This window comes from Plutella xylostella, chromosome 19 (genome assembly GCF_932276165.1).
Source record: "Plutella xylostella chromosome 19, ilPluXylo3.1, whole genome shotgun sequence".
Classification (NCBI taxonomy): Eukaryota; Metazoa; Arthropoda; class Insecta; order Lepidoptera; family Plutellidae; genus Plutella; species Plutella xylostella.
The window spans coordinates 10126404-10145926 of NC_063999.1; the positions used below are offsets into that span (position 1 = coordinate 10126404).

The window sequence follows — 19523 nt, forward strand, 5'->3', positions numbered from 1 at the left end:
TTGTCCTAGGTAGGGATACTGATCGACAACTTCGATGGTGACACCTCCTACAGTTACGGGCGATGATGAAACATGTTCGTTCGACATGACCTTTGTCTTGTCCATGTTCATTTTCAGCCCAACTTTATATTATATATAACTTTAATAAACTTTATATTATACAGAAGAAATCACACATAGAAGAAAAAAACGAAACGAACGTTTCCTCACAATGAGAGGCACCTCATTTGAAAGAGGAGAATGACTTCTACAAAATACAATCTTCACAAAAACCGAATTCGTGCGCCCCATTTGTAAACCCAACCCAAGTCCGTTACAATTTCTAGTGTTTTCTTTGCATACTATAATATTTGTGGGTAAAATAAATTTTCAATAACTTGCAACACCATGTGATTTGTTATGATATGGTACCTCGTAATTTTTACTTAAAACTGATACTAAAAGACCTTACAGTATTAAAATTAGTATCGTTTTATATTAAAATCGAGCCAATAGATAGTACTTTGATGAATGTAAGCTTGTTAAACTTGATAGTATCTACTTACATGTGAAAATATATCTCATCCATCATTCCATCGTGTTTTCGTTCAATATGCTCTATACAACCGAACAAAATCCACCCACCCATGTCACACACTCGTTAAGTGATGATAATAGTCTAATAAACTTAATAAACACCCACAAATCACTAGCAAATCAAAAATAAATAGCATTTAGAAAATTTTGTTGTAACTGTCAGCCTTTGTTTGGCACAGATTTTTCATTTGTTTCATTGTTTGGCACAGAGAACTGACGTAAACAGGCGCCTCAGCAAAAAGGACAAAAAACATTTACAGCTTAACGTTTCTTTCTTACGCTTAATGTAGCTAAGCGTCTCTTTTTCGCAATGTCAGAACTGTCACGATTATATCCCTGTGGGTAAATGTCAAAATGTTTGGTCTGTGAAATCTATTAGCATCACTATAGTTATTGAAGGTCTACGGAACTATTATGAATAGAGATTTTTACGAAACCTCAAATAGGCTTAATGTGTTCCGTAACTATTGAGCTCAGTAAACCTACTTTAAGGTTTTTTTATGAATAAGACCGTTTGTGTTTAGAAATAAATATAGGTGAGTGATCGAGTGGCATTCGTCTGGTTTACTGATATTTGTGAAACTACCCAAGTCTAATCAGTTGTCAGAATTTAGTAATACGTCGTTCAATAAAATGGTTACAGCTTCAGTAAGCAAGTGAGAATAGCCTCTCCGGACTATGAAATTGTAATATTTAGGTACGCACAGGGTCCGGCGCAGGTAGATTGTGTGAATAATGGGGAGAGGGGACATTTTTGCCAGGAAAGGGGAAATTAGGGCAGACCGGCCCCGGACAGGGAAAATGTGGCGTGGCGCCTGCTGAGAACCAGATAGCTAAACATTTAGTACCTACCAAGTTATTATTTAAATAAGTAGTAAGTAAGTAGTGTAGAAAAACTTATTAGTATACCACCTACTATATACAAACAAAAATAACAAGGTAAGTACCTACCTAAATATTAAGTAGGTACTTACTTAATTTGTTAATCTATACTTGGTCAAATTATTTGCAATTTAATTATAATAATAATAAAAAAAAACTTTATAATGTATAAATAACGAAACCTAAAAACATTCTACAACTCCCCGTCAACATAAAATCCGTGAACCTTCATAATCTCTTTACGGCCGCGCCATATTTCTAATCTGCATGCCCCAAACCAACCCGTTAGTCACAGAGCAAAAGCCCCAATAATTCGCCATAAATAAAATATTCGCCGCCGTTCAGAGGTCAATCTTACCTCGTCGTAAACATGTCTGTGCGGGGGCGGGGTAGCGGGGTAACTACTGCCCACCGATTGTGGGTTAAGCCGACTTGCGGTCAATTTGTACGCGTGTTGCTACTGCTAGTCCAGAAGACCAGACGTTTTATTTACATCCAGAAACGCCATTATTGAATAGAATAGAATTTTAATTTGCACCATGAAAGAAAATATTACAAAAAGACACCTTAAACACCTTATAAAAACATTACCCTCCTCCTTCGGCAGTCGGGTAATAATAAATAGTACAAAAAGGCGAACTCATTGCTTAACGCAATATCTAGCAGACAACCTTTGGATGGTGCAAGGTATACTACTTAAACAGTATGTATTTTGTAACCATTATGTATATTTTTAGATTGTATCTGCTAGTCCTCTTATAATCACCGGCCTTTGTGTAAACCAAAATCTATGGAACGAGGAAAATTTTCAGTAGATATTTCTCCTAAACGCAATTAAATATGCTAACGGTTTATTTTGGTCGAAATGGCCCATTTAAATTAGTTAAATCCGATTTATCCTGTAAAGTAGTCCCGGATTTCAGTTTCCATTGAAGACCTTATTTACATACGAGTCTTTTGATCCGCAATTTTTGTATTTAAGATTAAGTAATTAGAATTTGGTTTAATATTATTATCGTTTAAAGGGCCAACTGGTCCCCTTTTAGGGGTAAGTGAGTCCCTCGCAGATCATGCCTAGTTGCCTCGGGATGGTCAATTAACCCGCGTGTTGATGATAAAAGTAGGTACTTACTAAACGCTTTGGCCCTCTTCGGTAACGATTAGGGAGACGCAGATAGATTTAGATTTGAGCTTAGCTCAATCGACAATAGGTATTCATTTTTTTAACCTCTGACTATTAAGGGGAGGGTGTGTGTGTGTATCTGTCTGCGGTAACGTTGCTTCCAAACGGCTGAGCCGATTTTCGACTCCATCAATGATTAAAATATGTACATGTTAACATGGGAAGGAACAAGGCAATGTTTAGCTGATTCCTACCTTCTTTGCAGCCAACTTCCGCAGGGTCTTGTAGCACCATCCACTTCTAAAAATAACCTTCGATCACGACTGAAAAATCACGAGCGACCTCTCACTTTGCGTCTGAAACTGTGGTACAGAAACTTTTAAAATATTATTTTAATATTGTCTGTTACTAATTTCACAGTTTTCACACTACAGTAACACTTTGTACCTATTCACTTTCACATGTTGCACTTGGGGTGACACCCACTGTACTAAATCTACGACATTCAGAAACTTTTCATGAATCTAACAAAGTAATAAATAAATAATAAATAATCTTTATTGAAAACAGGCAGAGTAAACATAAAACATGAAAACCCTGACTCCCAAACTAGGTAACCCTGTATCTTGAGAGTCAGTGCCTTCCCATTCAATGAACATTTTTATAAGTAAATAACAGAAGCAGTGAAGATTGAACATAGGTAAATGAACATGAAGATTGATCATGATATAATTTTGTAAGTATATAGAAGAAAGTATGAAATTACAATCAAAAATTTACATCAGTTGGAAAAGGTATAACTATATAAAAAAATGTGAATCGGTAAGTACAACTAAATCTAGTCAAAGTCAAAAGTCAAAGTCAACATTTTTTATTCATCGTAAAAATATAAAATTTTCTGATGAACGTCAATTTTTACAAACTACTCTCCGTTCGTATAAGGGGGGCTCTTTCTGTCTAAGGGTGAATTCGTCCAAACATCAAGTTACACGAGAATAACTATACCGGAATAAAATTTATACGCGAGTAAATATCTGGGATAAGTACATTTGCATTCTACCAAGTTATACCATGATTAATTTAATGAACGAGGAACGAAACTGTAATGCAACTAAAATAAAAATAGCTGCGTTTCAAAGCATGTACAATAGAAATGACATGCCAACTTAGTTTGAATGGATTATAATAGTATAAAATTGTTTATGTTTTAATATTTTATTCGCTGTTGTTATTCTGAGAATTTGCCTTTTAACGTACTTTTGTTTATGTTTTGACAGATGTGTTTATATGTCATTATGACGGTTTTCTAATCAGCTGATGCGCTGCCGCCATTACAAAATTACTCTTGGATAAACTCGTTACACGGTCAATTTTGGCGGTATAACATTTTATTCTTGGGATAATCTACTTATCTTGGTTTCAGGTTTGGTAGAATGCAAAATCTGCTTACTCGCGAGTAACTGGTAGTTTACTCGTGAATGAATTGAATGTAGGTATTAATTCCCTGAAAACAGATATAACAATACTTAGCTATTTGTTTTTTTTTACTCTGGGACAATGATTTCAAAAGGAAGGATACGCCCGTCAGAACGTTTTGTCAAAAGAAAATGGCACCCGCGAGCTGGCCCTAAATTCATACAAATTATGACAGATTTATGAGGTTTTAGGGCCAACGCGAGGGTGTCATTTTCTTGAGCGGTTGGGCCTGTCCTTACGCTAGTAATATATAAGTCAATGCTCTGGGAAAATTTATTTATTGCATCTAAAATTATGTTAAGTACTTAAATGGCGACCGAATGGCGTAGTGGTTAGTGACCCTGACTACTGAGCCGATGGTCCCGGGTTCGATTCCCGGCTGGGGCAGATATTTGTTTAAACACAGATATTTGTTCTCAGGTCTTGGATGTGCCCGTAAAATGGCAATAGGCCCGCCCCCTATTACATTGGGACTAACATACACTCTGGCGAAAAGTGGGTGCAGCAATGCACCTCTGCCTACCCCGCAAGGGAGTACATAAGTACAAGGCGTGAGTGCGTGTTTTTTTTTTTTTTACTTAAATGTTTTTTTTTTCTACATGGGACATAGAATTATTAGCTACTCAAGTAAGTATATCAAAAACGTAATCCGCGGGTCTTCATATGAAGCTATTCTACAAAGTACCTACGTGGATCAACGTGGATAAATTAACACTTAATATCTCCCATGAATGGAGTTGGCAGAAGTGTTTGTACACAGCTGTCAGTGACTGACTAGATACCGAACGCAATCTCGAAACCTCCTATTCACTTCCCGAACTAAATCTTGGGAATTTCCGAACTTAAGCTGCTTACAAACCTTTCCTTATTAAAACCTCGTCTGGAAATGCTGCGTTAACGAGCAACTCTTTGCACGCCATTTCCTACCTTAAAATCTTCGTCTGAAAGTCCACTGAAATAGAATGGTAACGTTGGCAGTCGTATAAAATGCCAACGGTTGAATGAGTGAATGAATCAGTGAGTGAATGAAACTATCCTCTCTAATCTTCGTTTTGTATGAATGGCTCCGAGATAAGCCCAAGATGCGAGTACTGAAGAGGAGTTCGGCCCTCAGTTGTTCTCGGCCTATTCCGGGCTTAGAGTAAATCAGTTTGGAACAAAGCATGTTAGGGAGCGTGATAATGCACGGGAGGGTCACATAAGAGTTTGTTTAACTAGGTTGCTGAAAATCTGGAGCTTATACGAGTGATCGGATGGATGGAGGAAATCGTATTTGCCAATTTCATGATCAGTTTATGGCATGTACTTTTATTACCAAGGGGTGTCATCGCTATTAAATGAAGATTAATTGGTTTGGAAATGTTACGTTACTTTTATTGTAGTTATACATCTACAGGTTATTTGGCTTTTCAAGTGTGAGGGCTACAATGCTCCAGTCATGCCGTAAACAAGGCTGAGCCGCGACGTATCTGCGGACTTTACACGGAACTGTTGGTTCGCAATCTCGGCATGGCATCTTTATATACGCAGATAACCTCGCGTAAACACACATTGCACGTTCCGCCAATCACGTAGCCGTGTTTAACGCAGATATGGTGACGTTGAATCGGTTTGATACGAGTTTATTTCACCTGATCACCTGATGCATATTTTTTACGGCACGGCTGTAGGAGTCCAAAAAGGGTTCCGCTCATCTGGCATAATCTTTATTGACCAAAACTCATTTCGCATAACTCGTATGGTCTAAACTTTTTTGGCCGAACCATCACTTTGCCAAGACTTATGTGGCATAAGGCTCGTTTCGTCTAAAACTCTTTAGGCACAATCTTTAAACACCTAAGTTTCGTTAGCTCAAATTTATGTTCGTCTATACCTATGTATAATCTTGTTTCTCCTAATGTTATCTTAATAAATAATATATTAAGTATGTAGTAAATGTACAAATTGTGGTATTTTTCTCCTACATCCCGAAAATCACGATATTGTATGATCAAAAAATCGAAAGTTAACGACCAATATAATTATTACAAACCCCATGAGATCGAAACCTAAAAATAGGTGCGACGACGAGCAAAGCGAGGAGGAGCGTGTTAGGTGCACATGTTCATCAAAACCAAAGCGGAGCGCAGCGAAGCGGAGCGGAGCGGAGCGGAGCGGAGCGGAGCGTTTTCCAAACAGCGGAAACAATACAAGGCACCAGTTTGCGCTATGTAGGGAGACGCTCCGTCAAAGTTAAAGCCAAACGAATATTATTTCTTTGTATAAACCTATGCCATAGCATTATTAGGCTATTCAAGATTTGACCATACTATTATTAGGCCAAACAATGTTATGCGAAATAACTTTTACTAAACGAGATTTATGCCAGGATACGATTTTCGGCGTAACGAGACTTTGACCAAACGTTACTATGCAATACGAGAATAGGCAAACAAATCTTATGCCAAAAAAGGTAGAACCGTCCAAAAAATTTACACCATTTTAAAATTATATAAGCTTTATAGCGTAAGTAACTAATACATAGTAGGTACTTATGAAATTCTACTGTCTTACTACGTTTGTAATAGTTATCAGTTCAGTTAGCACTGCTTTGTTATGCCGTAGTAGGTACCTACTGTTATGTAGCATAGCATACTGAAAGTGTAAATTGAATATTTTTCATTGACCGGGATCACAGAAATGTGGCCCTGGCCGCCGCCGGGCTGATCATTGAAACCATTAGTTTAATTACGCGAAACATTCGAATTTTAAACCAACGCAACATTTCCGCGTCACTGCACATTCCTCTTTATTTAATAAAAGCCTCCATTCGAGCGTAAAAATTCCATTCCGTTCCAAAGATAATCTGGATGCACCATAAAGATTATTCACATTGTTTCCTATAGCGGTGAAAAAGTTGCAAAAAAAACGAAAAATTGGCGGGATTCGGGCGCGTCGAAAAATCCGCGCGAGACGTAAATCCCGGCTGTATAGGCTATAATCCTTGCGTCAGGAGCCTTTAAAATAATCTGTTGTTATCGGGCGCGCGCAGACCGGCGATATTCGCGATGCTACATGCCCGCGTTCACGCCATCTATCCCCCGGCGCCATGACAGTTTCACTGCCGGATGCCCTTAAACCAGGTGAACAGAGCTCGTTATTGCTTGGCCGACAGGGCTGCCAACGCAACGCGAGGGGACTTCTTCCGCTGAACGCAGCGTAACGTTTACCGCGTGCACTGCGCCGACTAAGTACGGTCGGTTTAATGACTAAAATATGGCGGAAACGGAAGTAGCGACATTGAGCCTAAGGGTGTCATCGGTGAATTTACAACGGTTGATTAACGTGATGAATACACAAATCGGGGTGTTCTTGTGTGAAGGTTTACTATCTAAAGTGTGCACCTGTCCCCAATGTTTTGTGTTATGCTCAATGAGAGCACCTACCAATGGACATACTTACCGCGTTGGTACAATCTGCCTGAACAACTAGCGTCGCTGACTGTCAATCGGAAGTTCACCCCTCGTACACCCCAAAAAGTACCCATTATAAATGATGTATTTAAGTATTGGGGACCTTTTAGCCGCGGGCGTCCACAACGAGGTTACGGAGGGTATCGTCGGCCGCAGGTAAGTACAATCGAATGAAGGAAGAAGTCGACGACGACACAGCCTCGAGGTAAATTGTTTTGAAAAGGTCATCATTATAAAATATATACGTGATATAGGGTGTTGCAAATAGGATTTTATTTGTACTATTTTTACAGCCTTCGATAAGAAAGATAATATTTCTTTATCTAGCTATAAAAAGTACTTAGATACTTACTTATCGGATCAATTATAGAGCTATATATTTTTACTCTTATCAATTGTTTTACTACTAGAAACACTATCATAAATTAAAACTTTGTGTTTTGTGATATCATTCCACGAAGACGTTTAAAATTACTTACCAGATAGATAAATAAGTTCTTTACACAATTTTTGTAATAAAATACATATAATATATCGCAATCTCAAATTCTTAAACCGAAATGACTAGAACTTAAATATTACTGTTATAATGCCATCGTTCGATCCTTATTATGCTTTAAATAATTACTTATATTTACACAATACCCATTGCTCTTAACTTTAGAATACGCATAAAATTAATAATTTCAATTGACTGTTTCTTTTCTTCTGTATTTCTCGTAGAGTTCTCTCCAGAACAGCATAGAGTCGCCATCCCACAGTGGAGCCGTGGAAAACTCTGCGTCTATCACAAATGATTCCGGACTCTCTTTCTTCACTGGATGCCACTGTACTGGGAGCAACTCTGTTAAAACAGGAGTTGGGTTTCTGAAAGGGAAATCATATTGTAACATAACGTTTTTTTTCTGAGACAAGAATTGAGAAAGTTCAAAATGCAATAAAAAAATATCTTGTAGAGACTATTCCTTACCCAAACTTAGCAAAGTTGGTCCACATGGTAGTCATTCTATTAACCATGGTCATTTCAAAAAACCTAGTAGGAGTCGGTAGCAGGCTCGGCTTGAACAAGTAGAACAAGTCGTCAGCATGAGTAGCTCCAGGGACTTTGAAAAACCCCGTGATTATCTTACCCACGTTCAGTAGACCCCCATACTTGAGCCTGTAACTGTAAATTGGATTTTCATTTGTTTCCAAAGCCAAGTCTGTTTCTTTTGCGACCGGGTAGTTGAAGTACGGCTCTCCGTGTAGTTTGGACAACTTCACACGAACTTCTTTAGATATTTTTTCATCATTAAGTAATAGTGAACCTAATTTATCAGCTGCTTCCTTCTTTTCAGTTTCAGAAGGAAAAACCAAGTCTTTTGGCATGGAATTTTCGAAGGACATCGCGGCATACGTAGTGTCGTTTTCGCCTGCCACAAACAGTAGCCCTTCTTCGCTGTTAGCGCCTATGATAGTAGGAACTTTGTTGTATTCTCCTCTCTTAAGTAGATTGTAAGGCAATTCGGTCAGAAATGCTTCAACTCCCGGTAACTTGTTCTCAACACATGGCGAGTAGAGCAATTCAGTGAGCAATATGTTCCCTCTCTTTCTAGGAACTCTAGTCATTATGAGATCAGTATTAGACTTATTCATAAATATGTTGTATAGTTCTAATGGGTCCGTTTCACTGTGACCCATGGTTTTGCTGAGCAGACTTGCCATGTGCACAGGGTTATACTGATGCGCCCAAGCGGATAGTGAGGATCCACTTTGAATGATAGCTTTGTGGAATAGTCCTTTTGACATCGGGGACAGGATGTGATAGGACACAGACGCTGCTCCAGCACTCTCACCGAACAAAGTCACATTGTCAGGGTCGCCTCCAAACGCTCTGATGTTTCTTTTGATCCATCTCAAAGCAGCAACTTGGTCTTTCATGCCAGCGTTTCCTGGGGCCTCTGGTATCCTCAGGCACAGATAGCCTTGGATGTTCAGTCTGTAGTTAATTGTTACAACGATCACACCTTTTGTGACCAAATATTCTGGTCCGTAGATAGTTGGTAGTCCGGACCCTTCGAAGAATCCTCCTCCGTGGATGTAGACCATCACTGGCAAGGGTTCCTCTACCTGCAGCGGGGTATACACGTTCAGCCTGAGGCAATCCACCTGACCGACCAAGTAGGACTTGCCCATTCTTTGTAGACATCTGACGTTCTCCTCTATTGCTTCGTACACGCCTTCCCATGGTTCTGTCGGCAGAGGTGCCTGAAAATAAAGCACACTTCTTAACACTCAACCATTGTACTATCGTAAAACTAACAAGTGTGTAGTCATTTGTTTCTGTTTATTCATGCTATCATCAAAACTCTACCGCTAGATAAGATAAAGGTTAGCGATCAACAGCTGGCGGAACAAGGCGATCAAGCAATCAGCACTGACCTTGAACCGGGCGGCGTCGTCGGTGCGCGCGTAGGGGATGCCCATGTACTGCCGGTACCCCCCCGGGTTGATGGTCCCCCGCAGCAGTCCCCCCTCCACCCGCACCGGGTCGGTCGGCTGCTGCCGGCTCCACATCGCCACCAGCGTGAACAGGATCAGGTACTTCATCACTGGAGAGGACTTATGGCTCTACACTCTTTCGAGGAAACTGGTTGAAAAGCCAATATTTCTGGGGGTCCAAGGTAAACCTGATCCACGACCTCTTTCTTGACATCCACAATGTTCTGAAAACAAACCATTTACTCTACAATATTCATACCAGTTCTGGGGTTCTGAGTAAAAACGATCAGACTTATCGGATTAGCGTGACGACTGAAATGATGATATACAGTTTTTTTTTTTGTTATTTTGTTTTTTTGAGAATGGTAAGTTTTTAAAGCCGGTTTTTATTAAATTATCATTATGTACACATTGTAATTTAAATTTGATCACGGTCATCGTTCAACAAAAAAATATCTAAACAAAAAACAGACCTACATCATACATTATGTACCTAGACTACCTAGGTACTTAGGTACTACTACTACTTACCTAGGAATTTTCAGATATTTTCCACTATCCTTCCACGGTTTCTGATACCTCTATAACCTCGGTTGGCGGTTAATAACCTAGCGTCACTCAAAATAAACAACACCCACACTCTCACTTCAATTCACATTTTCACTCAGATTTCACACTTATTTGCTATTTACACGACATGTCTAGTTTAACACGAGCAGTCAGCGATACGCCGTTTGTGTAACTAACCTAAAACAGGCAAGTACTGTGTAGTCTGTGTACAGTCATGCATGGCGATCTTCGACCCACTGCCTCGGTTGATACTGGATAGTGACATAACATCCAGACATAATAATGATAAGAGGCCCTAGCGGCGGCGCCGGCCAATCATGGGTGCCCTAACGTGTACAGTGGGCCTCAAGCTAAACTAACATTGGACTTTAGCTCTGTGGACTTTGTACTAGACGTTCGACAACGTTATAAGTAGGTAACTATACTATCTATAGGAGGATAACTTGATATTTGAAACTTTTGTGGCGTCCACTGTACAAGATTCATAAACCTTATCAATAAAAGTTATGATTATGACGTTCCTCAGCTCTATAATTTATTCAAGGTTATAAGACATTTAACCTACCTAGCTATATCCGTTTTTTCAGGCGTTCAGCCGCAATGACCTATGAAATAACAATAACGTACGTATACACAATTATTAAGTAAATAAACACAATGTAATTGAGTTCACATTATTAAGTAAGTACCTCTTTGATGTCCCTCTTGTGTGAAGAAGCCCTACTACTGTTATCAATAAGTTTGAATCCATTCAGCATGAGAAGTGCAAGTTTATTATTGCAAGTATCTCCGTGCGAGTAGCGTCGAGTAAACGCGAATTTATATGGTGTAGGAGAGTAACACTAGCGGTATTATGTACGCGCTGCACTAGCTCCGCGCCATATAAATTTGCGTCGATTTCACTGCTCGATCGGTTGAGGTAAACCTACACTTGGCCCTCTGATGTTAACCGGTCTCAGCAGAAAAATGTGAAAAATGCGAATTGAAACCCAGTACCAAAGGACTAGAAGTCAGCTTCGCTTGGCTACACTATCTGTCACATGAGTTACCAAGCTGTATTAGCATCATTTAACAGGCAAACATTTTGTTGTAACATACAATTATAGCATTTAAGACTCTTTGGCTTGGACATAAGGAGTGCGGTAGTAACAGCTGGGTGCATGGGTAAGGTGGTTTGTGGGTCGCTGGTAAACTGGTTTGATGCCGGCACTCACAAGTTTCATCGGAGTAATAAATACGGTCAGTGTTTTTCGTATTATTTAAGTTATCAAGTTGAATCAAATTCTATTTATTAAACTAGGTGTTTAGTGCTATTTGACATTTCTCAGCTGTTTATGTGCTACGTACTGGTTGTATTTACGGATAAGTGAGATAAGTGTTGCAGTGAGTAAATGCAATTTCGTGTTATGTTATGTTTGTGTAGTTAAAGTCTAAAGTCGAAAACAAAATGTTGTTCACTAATTGAAGACTATTTTTTGTGAATTAGCTAGTTATTCGTGATGTGCCATGAGTTAAATTTAGATGAATCGGAAAAAACCTATGAATTTACAGATGTAACAAGGACCTACAGGTTGTTTATCACTAATGAAACTTTAATGGGAGTGTGATAGTAATGTGGTTTTAAAGTGAGCCAGAACAGTCGGAAAATACCGGGGTAGGTATTATCCTAACTAATATTATAAATGCGAAAGTAACTGTGTCTGTCTGTCTGTCTGTCTGTCTGTCTGTCTGTTACTCTTTCACGCCAAAACTACTGAACGGATTTGAATGAAATTTGGTATACATATGGTCTAGACCCTGAGAAAGAACATAGGCTACTTTTTATCCCGGAATTCCCACGGGAAAATCTTTTTAAGGCGAAGCGAAGCTCGCGGGCACAGCTAGTTTAAAATATGTTAATAATACTTGTGTATGCCTGTGTAGTTAGTTATACTATTCGTACACCGTTCAATGTTCATAATTATACATAGATAGCCTATGTTTCCCTGTCTCCCAAAATCATACGCAGGGTCAGAGCTAATCCTTATAAGTAATCGTAATATCTTCACTAGCCATTTACACATCTTAACTAAGTATTATTATTTATGTGAGTGTTTTAATAAAGTTCTTTGAACTTATTTTAATTTATAAATAGTAGATAGTTACCATATAAAGCATGCCGTGCATTAACAATTAGATGGTACGGTCAGCAGCGACCAACGTGCAACGCTAACAGAGTCCACACTTAGTGTTTGTACTATAGGTAATACAGGGTGTCCATTAGATTAGATTAGAGACAATATTTAAAAGCAAGTTTTCGCCGAATATCGGAAGGGCTGAGCAACTTTAGTTCCATGACTTTGGAAAATTATTTTATTTCGCTATTCCATAGCAATCTTGTTGGTCAAGAGGATTTTTTACCCGACTGCCGAAGGTAAGTATAATTTTATTATAGGGAGTAGAAATTTATTTTACAAATGATGAAATAAATCTATCAATCTGCCGGATTACCTATCAGATATACGTACCAAATCTAAGTAACTCATTGTTAGCAACTATGGAGAGAGTGCTGTTTGCACCGTTAGAATATTATTTGTTGTTTCATAAAATAAAAATATGTGAATTATCAGCTAACAGTACAATCTTAAATTCCTACAAACATAAGAAAATATATTGGAAATCGTTTAAGTTGAGTTGTAGGTAAATAATTATTTATAGGATATAATTTTTTATACTCTCATCCTTATAAAGCCTTTCTGAGAAACCATCTCTCCATTCAACCACGTGAACCAGCAGACGAAAGATATAACAGTAAGAAATATTCATTTATTGCTTTTTTAAACTCGTTCTGTTATCTAAATATATTCTGTTTTTTTTTTCTTCTTAACCAGTTTTATGACAAAAATAGATGACTCCTACTTATATTTAGAAACATAATAATGTTATAAACGCGAAAGTTTGTATAAGGATGAGTATATGGATGTTGGTTACTCTTTTGCGTATTTTGAGTTAGATATAGGTTAATTTTTATCCCGGGTTTACACGGAAACTTTTTAAGGCGAAGCAATGCCGGCGGCAACAGCTAGTATAGAACCGATAATTTTATAAAAGTTTTTGCAGTATCTCTATTAGTATCTCTATAAATATTATTCATATCTCTACATCCTCTAGCAGCTGATTTTTGAAAACTTTTTTTGTAACTTACATCGAGCGTTTGTAACTAGCGACAAAAAATGTAGGTTAGTAAAAATACATATATAATGAAGGTGAAAAATACTATACTTAAGTATTAACTACATTTGTAATAGGGTGAAAATCACCAAATATCCCTCTCCTTGTAGACCGTAGCGTAGCCGAGACAAACACACTGTATCTGTATAGTTTATTTACTTCTATTTACATTATTTTACAAAGACGACATTTTTGCCACAAGCTGTTGAGCTCGAATTTCAAGTCTTATTACTTAACTGTTTCTAAAAGATGAAAAACTCTGCTAATTCTCGTCCATAAATTCTAAAAACACGAACGACCATGGATAGACATACCCCCATATTCATATTTATTTATATTAGCTATTGAACTATTTTTTGTCGCTCTTTGATTAAGAACAATTTGTTGTAATCTTCTTCTAAGGATCTTTAAATAAAGCTGAAGCGAAGCAGTATGAAGAGTTTTTTGGGCATCTATCTTTGCTCTTCCACCAGTATAATAACAAAACCGCTATGCTGGGTCATAGTCATAGCCATAGCACCATACAAATACAGATCACGTATCATATCCTGTCCTTTAACCATATTCCACGTTACCTTCCAGTGCCATCATCAGCAGTGCGTCTCACGATGCTGAAGCATCTGATCCTGTCGACCCTGGCGCTGAGCTGGTGCGTGGAGCCGGGGGCGGGCCCGGTGCGGGCGCCGGCGGGGGCGGTGCGGGGGGCGGTCGGCGGGGGCGGCAAGTACGCGCAGTACACGGGCATCCCGTATGCCAGGGTGGCGCAGCGGTTCCAGGTGGGTTTGAGAGACATCTGGGAAGTTGAGGTCTCGTTTTAGTGAAATGCCCTGTCTTCTGTATTTAAGGTGCTCCCTTTATGTGGCATCGCCGTGGGATAACCTGTATAGGTATTTGAAAAATTGATCGTGGTAGAGGTCATTTATTTATTTACTTCTCAGTAGTAGTCGATAGTACACAGGAGTCCCAGGAGTACAAATGGTCCCAGCCTTTTCTTTGAGAAATATCCTAATGTACACTCACTAATAAATTTTATACAAAAATGATATTTAGCAGCACATGCATAATAATATAATTATGTAGGTAGATGTTAGATTTGTCCATTGACCGTCGTCGTTATTATCTTTACTGTAGATACGTAGGCACATAATAATATGATTTGTAGGCCAGTCGACTTCAATAGACGGAGGACTAATTTATCCAATACACAGCTAGGGTCCACATCTATTTATCAAATACCACTATAAATAAAGAGTGTCGGTTTACATCGTGCATGATTTAGTAAACAATTATCTATCGCCAACACCCGCTATAAAGAGTGTCGGTTTACATCGTGCATGATTTAGTAAACAATTATCTATCGCCAACACCCGCTATAAACTAGCTATAGCTGTTAGTTTAATATGCACAGAGAGAGTTAACACTAATTAGGTAATTAGCAATGTATGCTCTGACAATTACTATTAATATTTATGGCACGGACATCAAGCGAAATTGTCTAAATTATAGGTTAGCATTCAGGTACTATATTTGTTCAGGAGGTTGTAACGTAACTTAGTATCTGAAAGATCACATAATAATTTGACGTATAGTAAGCTGCGCTGTGTGTAAGTTTAGGCTTACGATTTTTCTGAATCCCCTATTTGTGTAAAAACTTACAGATAATTTACAGTTTAATATAAAACAGTCAGTTTATTAACTAGACAATTTTTTCTATTGCTAAAAACACAGTAAACGTAGCCTATAATAATGAATGAACATAATTTGCGATCAAACAAAAGCGCCGATGACTATAAAACAGGCACAGTTGAACGCTCAATTATTGATACAAATGGCTGTATCTAGTGCAGTGTTCGTACGACATAATGACTATAATGGCATAACGAGCCCTAGTTGGGTGACATTTAGTTCTTGGAAAAGCATATTATATTAGCTGTTCGTCATTGCGCGGACATGCACCCTCGGAGTACAGCCGACACGACAGGTACGTGTGTATGAATTAATCTTTAAAAGACCACTCAATGCAACGATTGATTATGATCGTAAGAATTCGTTTATATGAGGGCACATGTCAAAATTATACTACCAAAGGCCAAGATTAAGTTTTCAAAAAATCTAATCTACACCCATACAACACACTGTATACTGAACCAGCTAGTCACTAACCACCCTCTCCCGCTCCCCAGGACCCTCAGCCGGTGCCGCCATGGCCGGAGGTGCTGCACGCCGTGGACCAGCACGTGCGGTGCCCGCAGCGCTTTCCTCTGGGCCTGGTGCTGGGGCAAGAGGACTGCCTCACGCTGAACGTGTTCCAGCCGCTCGCTTCCGCGCCCCGCCCCCGCCCCGTCATGGTCTTCATCCACGGCGGCGGCTTCCGCGAGGGCTCCAACACGCAGTTCTTCTATGGACCCGACTATCTGATTAACAAAGATGTGGTGCTCGTGACGATTAACTACAGAGTCGAGATACTGGGCTTCCTCTGTCTGGGAATTAAAGAGGCTCCTGGAAATATGGGACTGAAAGATCAAGTAGCAGCCCTTAAGTGGGTGAAAAGGAATATTGAAGCGTTTGGAGGTGATCCGGATAATGTAACAATTTTCGGTGAGAGTGCCGGCGCGGCCGCCGTGTCCTACCTGATGCTGTCGCCGATGGCTGAAGGGTTGTTCCATAAGGCCATCATGCAGAGCGGGACAGCCATAACTCCGTGGTCATTCCAGTACGACCCTCTAGAGACAGCTATATCTCTAGCAGGTCATATGGGCTTTCACTCTGAAGATCCTCACAAATTATACAACTTCTTCATGAACAAAACAGTAGAAGAATTGTTGAAAGCGAGAGTGCCGAGAGAAGAAGGAAACCTGATAATGTCAGAGACGATTTTCGTCCCGTGTGTGGAGAAACCGATACCAGGCGTAGAGCCGTTTCTTACAGACTACCCTTACAACATTTACGAAAAAGGAGTACATAATGATGTTCCCACGATGCTGGGCTACAATACAGCTGAAGGTTACATGTTCCTTGGGAAAGAAAACGATACTACCATATCCCAGCTCGACCTCAGGAAAGCGATGCCGAGGGACTTGAAATTTCCAACGCAAGCAGACAAAGACGCAGTCGCCGACAAGGCAAGAGAACTGTACTTAGGACTGGAAGACGTGAAGATTACGAAGAAGAACCTTCACAAATTGGTCGGGTTTTACGGCGATCCGTTCTTCAAGTACCCGGTGATAGCCACGACCGAGCTGATGCTGAAGACGAGCAAGAGTCCGGTCTACAACTACAGGTTCGCGTACGACGGCTGGCTGAACCTCGCCAAGTTCATCTTCGGCTACGGGAGCCACCCGGGCGTCAGCCACGCGGACGATCTCTTCTACTTATTCAAGCCCAAGTTCCCGGTCCCCGCATTCCTCGAAAGCAAGATCATCGATCAAGTGACCACCATGTGGACTAATTTCGCCAAGTTCGGGTAAGTGGAGCACGAAATCGCTATTCTTGCGGGTTCTTTGTAAGATACGGTGAGTGGTTTGCTACAATAAGTACCCGAGGACCGCAGTGCTTACGTTTCATGGCGGATGAATTGTGTGTGTTATTTGTATCCGTCCTTAAATCATATTTACTGGAAAGTTTTATGGCTTAGAATTTTGAAATGGGGGAAGATTATGCGGGATTTTTAAATTTGTTGCGTAGCGTAATTTATGCTCTCACAAGTTGCCAAAGTGGAGTAAAGTAATATACATAAGTACCTACATAGATATATAATTTTAAGCCATAACTCCATAACTGCGACAAATATTTTAACATAGATTGTAAAAATGTTAGCTCCTGAAATTTTTTACCATTTATCTACTAGTCAACATAAACCAAGGAGAAATTATGTAGTATATTTTTACGGACCTTAACATTAATTTCCGTTAAGAGTAATTTGATACTATTGTCACTGGAACTTTACCATTGCTCGCGAGTATATTAACCCATTTTTCACCACCATCTTTCACCCACAGGCAGCCCATACCCTCCACCTCCCCCCTGCTGCCCCGGCCCTGGCCGCGGACCTCCCCGGGGCACCCCGAGGTGTTCGTCATCGACCGGGAGCCCGCCAGCGCACCGCTCGTCGACTCTGAAGCCACGACGTTCTGGAGACAGACGTATTCTAAGTATCGGAGGAAACTGTGATTGTTCTTAGGTTTAGATAGGATGGATGGGGGAGGACGTTTTGTGAATGAAAGTGGGTTTGGTTAGTTAGTTGTTGTGGTTTATTTTGTACATAAAGAGTTTAGAAACATCAGTAGTATGAGTAGTAGTTAAACTACTTGCCTATTGTTGACTATTTGATAAATGACTGAAGTCAGCCTTATTATTGTAAGTCGTAAGTGTAACTTGTACTATGTAGCTATTAGAGTAAAGCTTAGTTTTTTGGTAATCCTTGCCAATAAATCATTAATAAAATAAACATAGGTAGGTACATAAGTGCATAAGTTTATGTGATGTTGCCTATACTATATGATCGAAGGATGTTGGTAAAGTACTTAAGTAAAATTTAGATTAACCAACCTTAAACTTGCTTTAAGTTGCCATTGTGTAAAAGGTGGCAACTAGAAAATGCCTTATTATCAAATACGAGCAAATAGTAAAGTCACAAGCCTCCGTGCCGCAAAACCTTCAGTTCTTTAGACTCCATAGTAGTCGGTAGTGGCTGGATGAGGGTGGCTTAGAACGGGTGGATTATCTTGCGAGAGGCCTATGTCCAACAGAGGAAGCTTACGGGCCGGTTATGATTTTTTTATAATAAGTGCAAAAACTATTTTAAATACAATTGTCAGAGTCAGTCTGGGTCAAAAACATGATAAACATGAATGATATATTACTGAATTAATTACAATTTAAGTGGAAATAATGTAGCTCTTATTCTTGTTGTTGAATAAAATTAAATTAATAAAATAATTTATTTATGAACCGAGTCGACTAATAAACTTTGACCTTCTCCTGTAAACGATATTTAATTTCAGTTTTCCTTTCCAGAAAATACCAAGCTACGGAGTTGAAAGAAGAAAATCAATGAATATTATATTTTTGAGTAGGTAAAGCCTAGGCATGTCAAATTATCCAGCAAGTCTAGACATTTCATTATTTTGCATACAATATTCAACGTTTAATCAATATTTAGTTACAAGAAACATGTGACTGCTGGTTGATGAGATAAATAAACAGATCATAAATATGTAGATTGTGGACTTAGGTACTTAAACAGATAAACCTAGATGAACTATGGGAAGGGGTGTTCGATGCATAATGTTTACAGAATAGTGAATCCATAAAACAACTAGACAAATCTCAAGTCCTTATTATAAATATTTATTGATAACAACTGTTACCGCGATTCGCGACAAACACGGCCAGTCATCGGACAAGACATTGCTCTGACTTCGTCTCGATCAGTCACAAATCGCACCCCGTCAGTGACGTCGCGTTACACAACCGACATACCTCTCATTACACGGGACTCCACCCGCACCGGACTCCAAAAACTAGCCCACGGGGGTTACTCTACACTGATGGAAAACTAACGAACGAGAGCTGTCGTGCAATCGGCACGTTTAATACAACGAGATAGAGTCGTAGCTGCACTGCAGTGCTCCGAGACTTCGTTTTTTTCGTCATATAGAGTGACCCTCCAGCATCCGCCGCGTGACCCTCGCCCAACCTGCCATCATAACATCCAACGTTCATCTCAACTATACCACTCGAATATACACCTT

At 39.5% G+C, this 19523-nt stretch overlaps 2 protein-coding genes across 4 annotated transcripts; one reads left to right on the top strand and one right to left on the bottom strand.

Moving 5' to 3' along the window:
* Window positions 1–8026: 8026 nt before the first annotated feature.
* On the bottom strand, window positions 8027–11001 carry LOC105390291 (juvenile hormone esterase). Its single transcript, XM_048627590.1, has 4 exons — window positions 10570–11001; window positions 9931–10214; window positions 8480–9756; window positions 8027–8376 (listed from the first exon to the last, which is right to left on the bottom strand). Exons 2-4 carry the CDS (start codon window positions 10096–10098, stop codon window positions 8196–8198), a joined length of 1626 nt encoding a protein of 541 aa, XP_048483547.1. The 5' UTR covers window positions 10099–10214; window positions 10570–11001; the 3' UTR covers window positions 8027–8195.
* Window positions 11002–11493: 492 nt separating this feature from the next.
* Window positions 11494–18219, top strand: LOC105390298 (cholinesterase 1-like). Of its 3 annotated transcripts, none has more exons than XM_011561574.3 (4): window positions 11494–11799; window positions 14353–14546; window positions 15954–17233; window positions 17769–18219. In XM_011561574.3, the coding sequence occupies exons 1-4, from the start codon at window positions 11721–11723 to the stop codon at window positions 17938–17940; spliced, it is 1725 nt and encodes a 574-aa protein (XP_011559876.3). In that variant the 5' UTR covers window positions 11494–11720; the 3' UTR covers window positions 17941–18219. The 3 variants fall into 3 exon arrangements, with proteins under 3 accessions (XP_011559876.3, XP_037962273.2, XP_037962272.2); XM_038106345.2 differs by having other exon boundaries at window positions 11497–12214; XM_038106344.2 differs by having other exon boundaries at window positions 11497–11943.
* Window positions 18220–19523: the final 1304 nt, after the last annotated feature.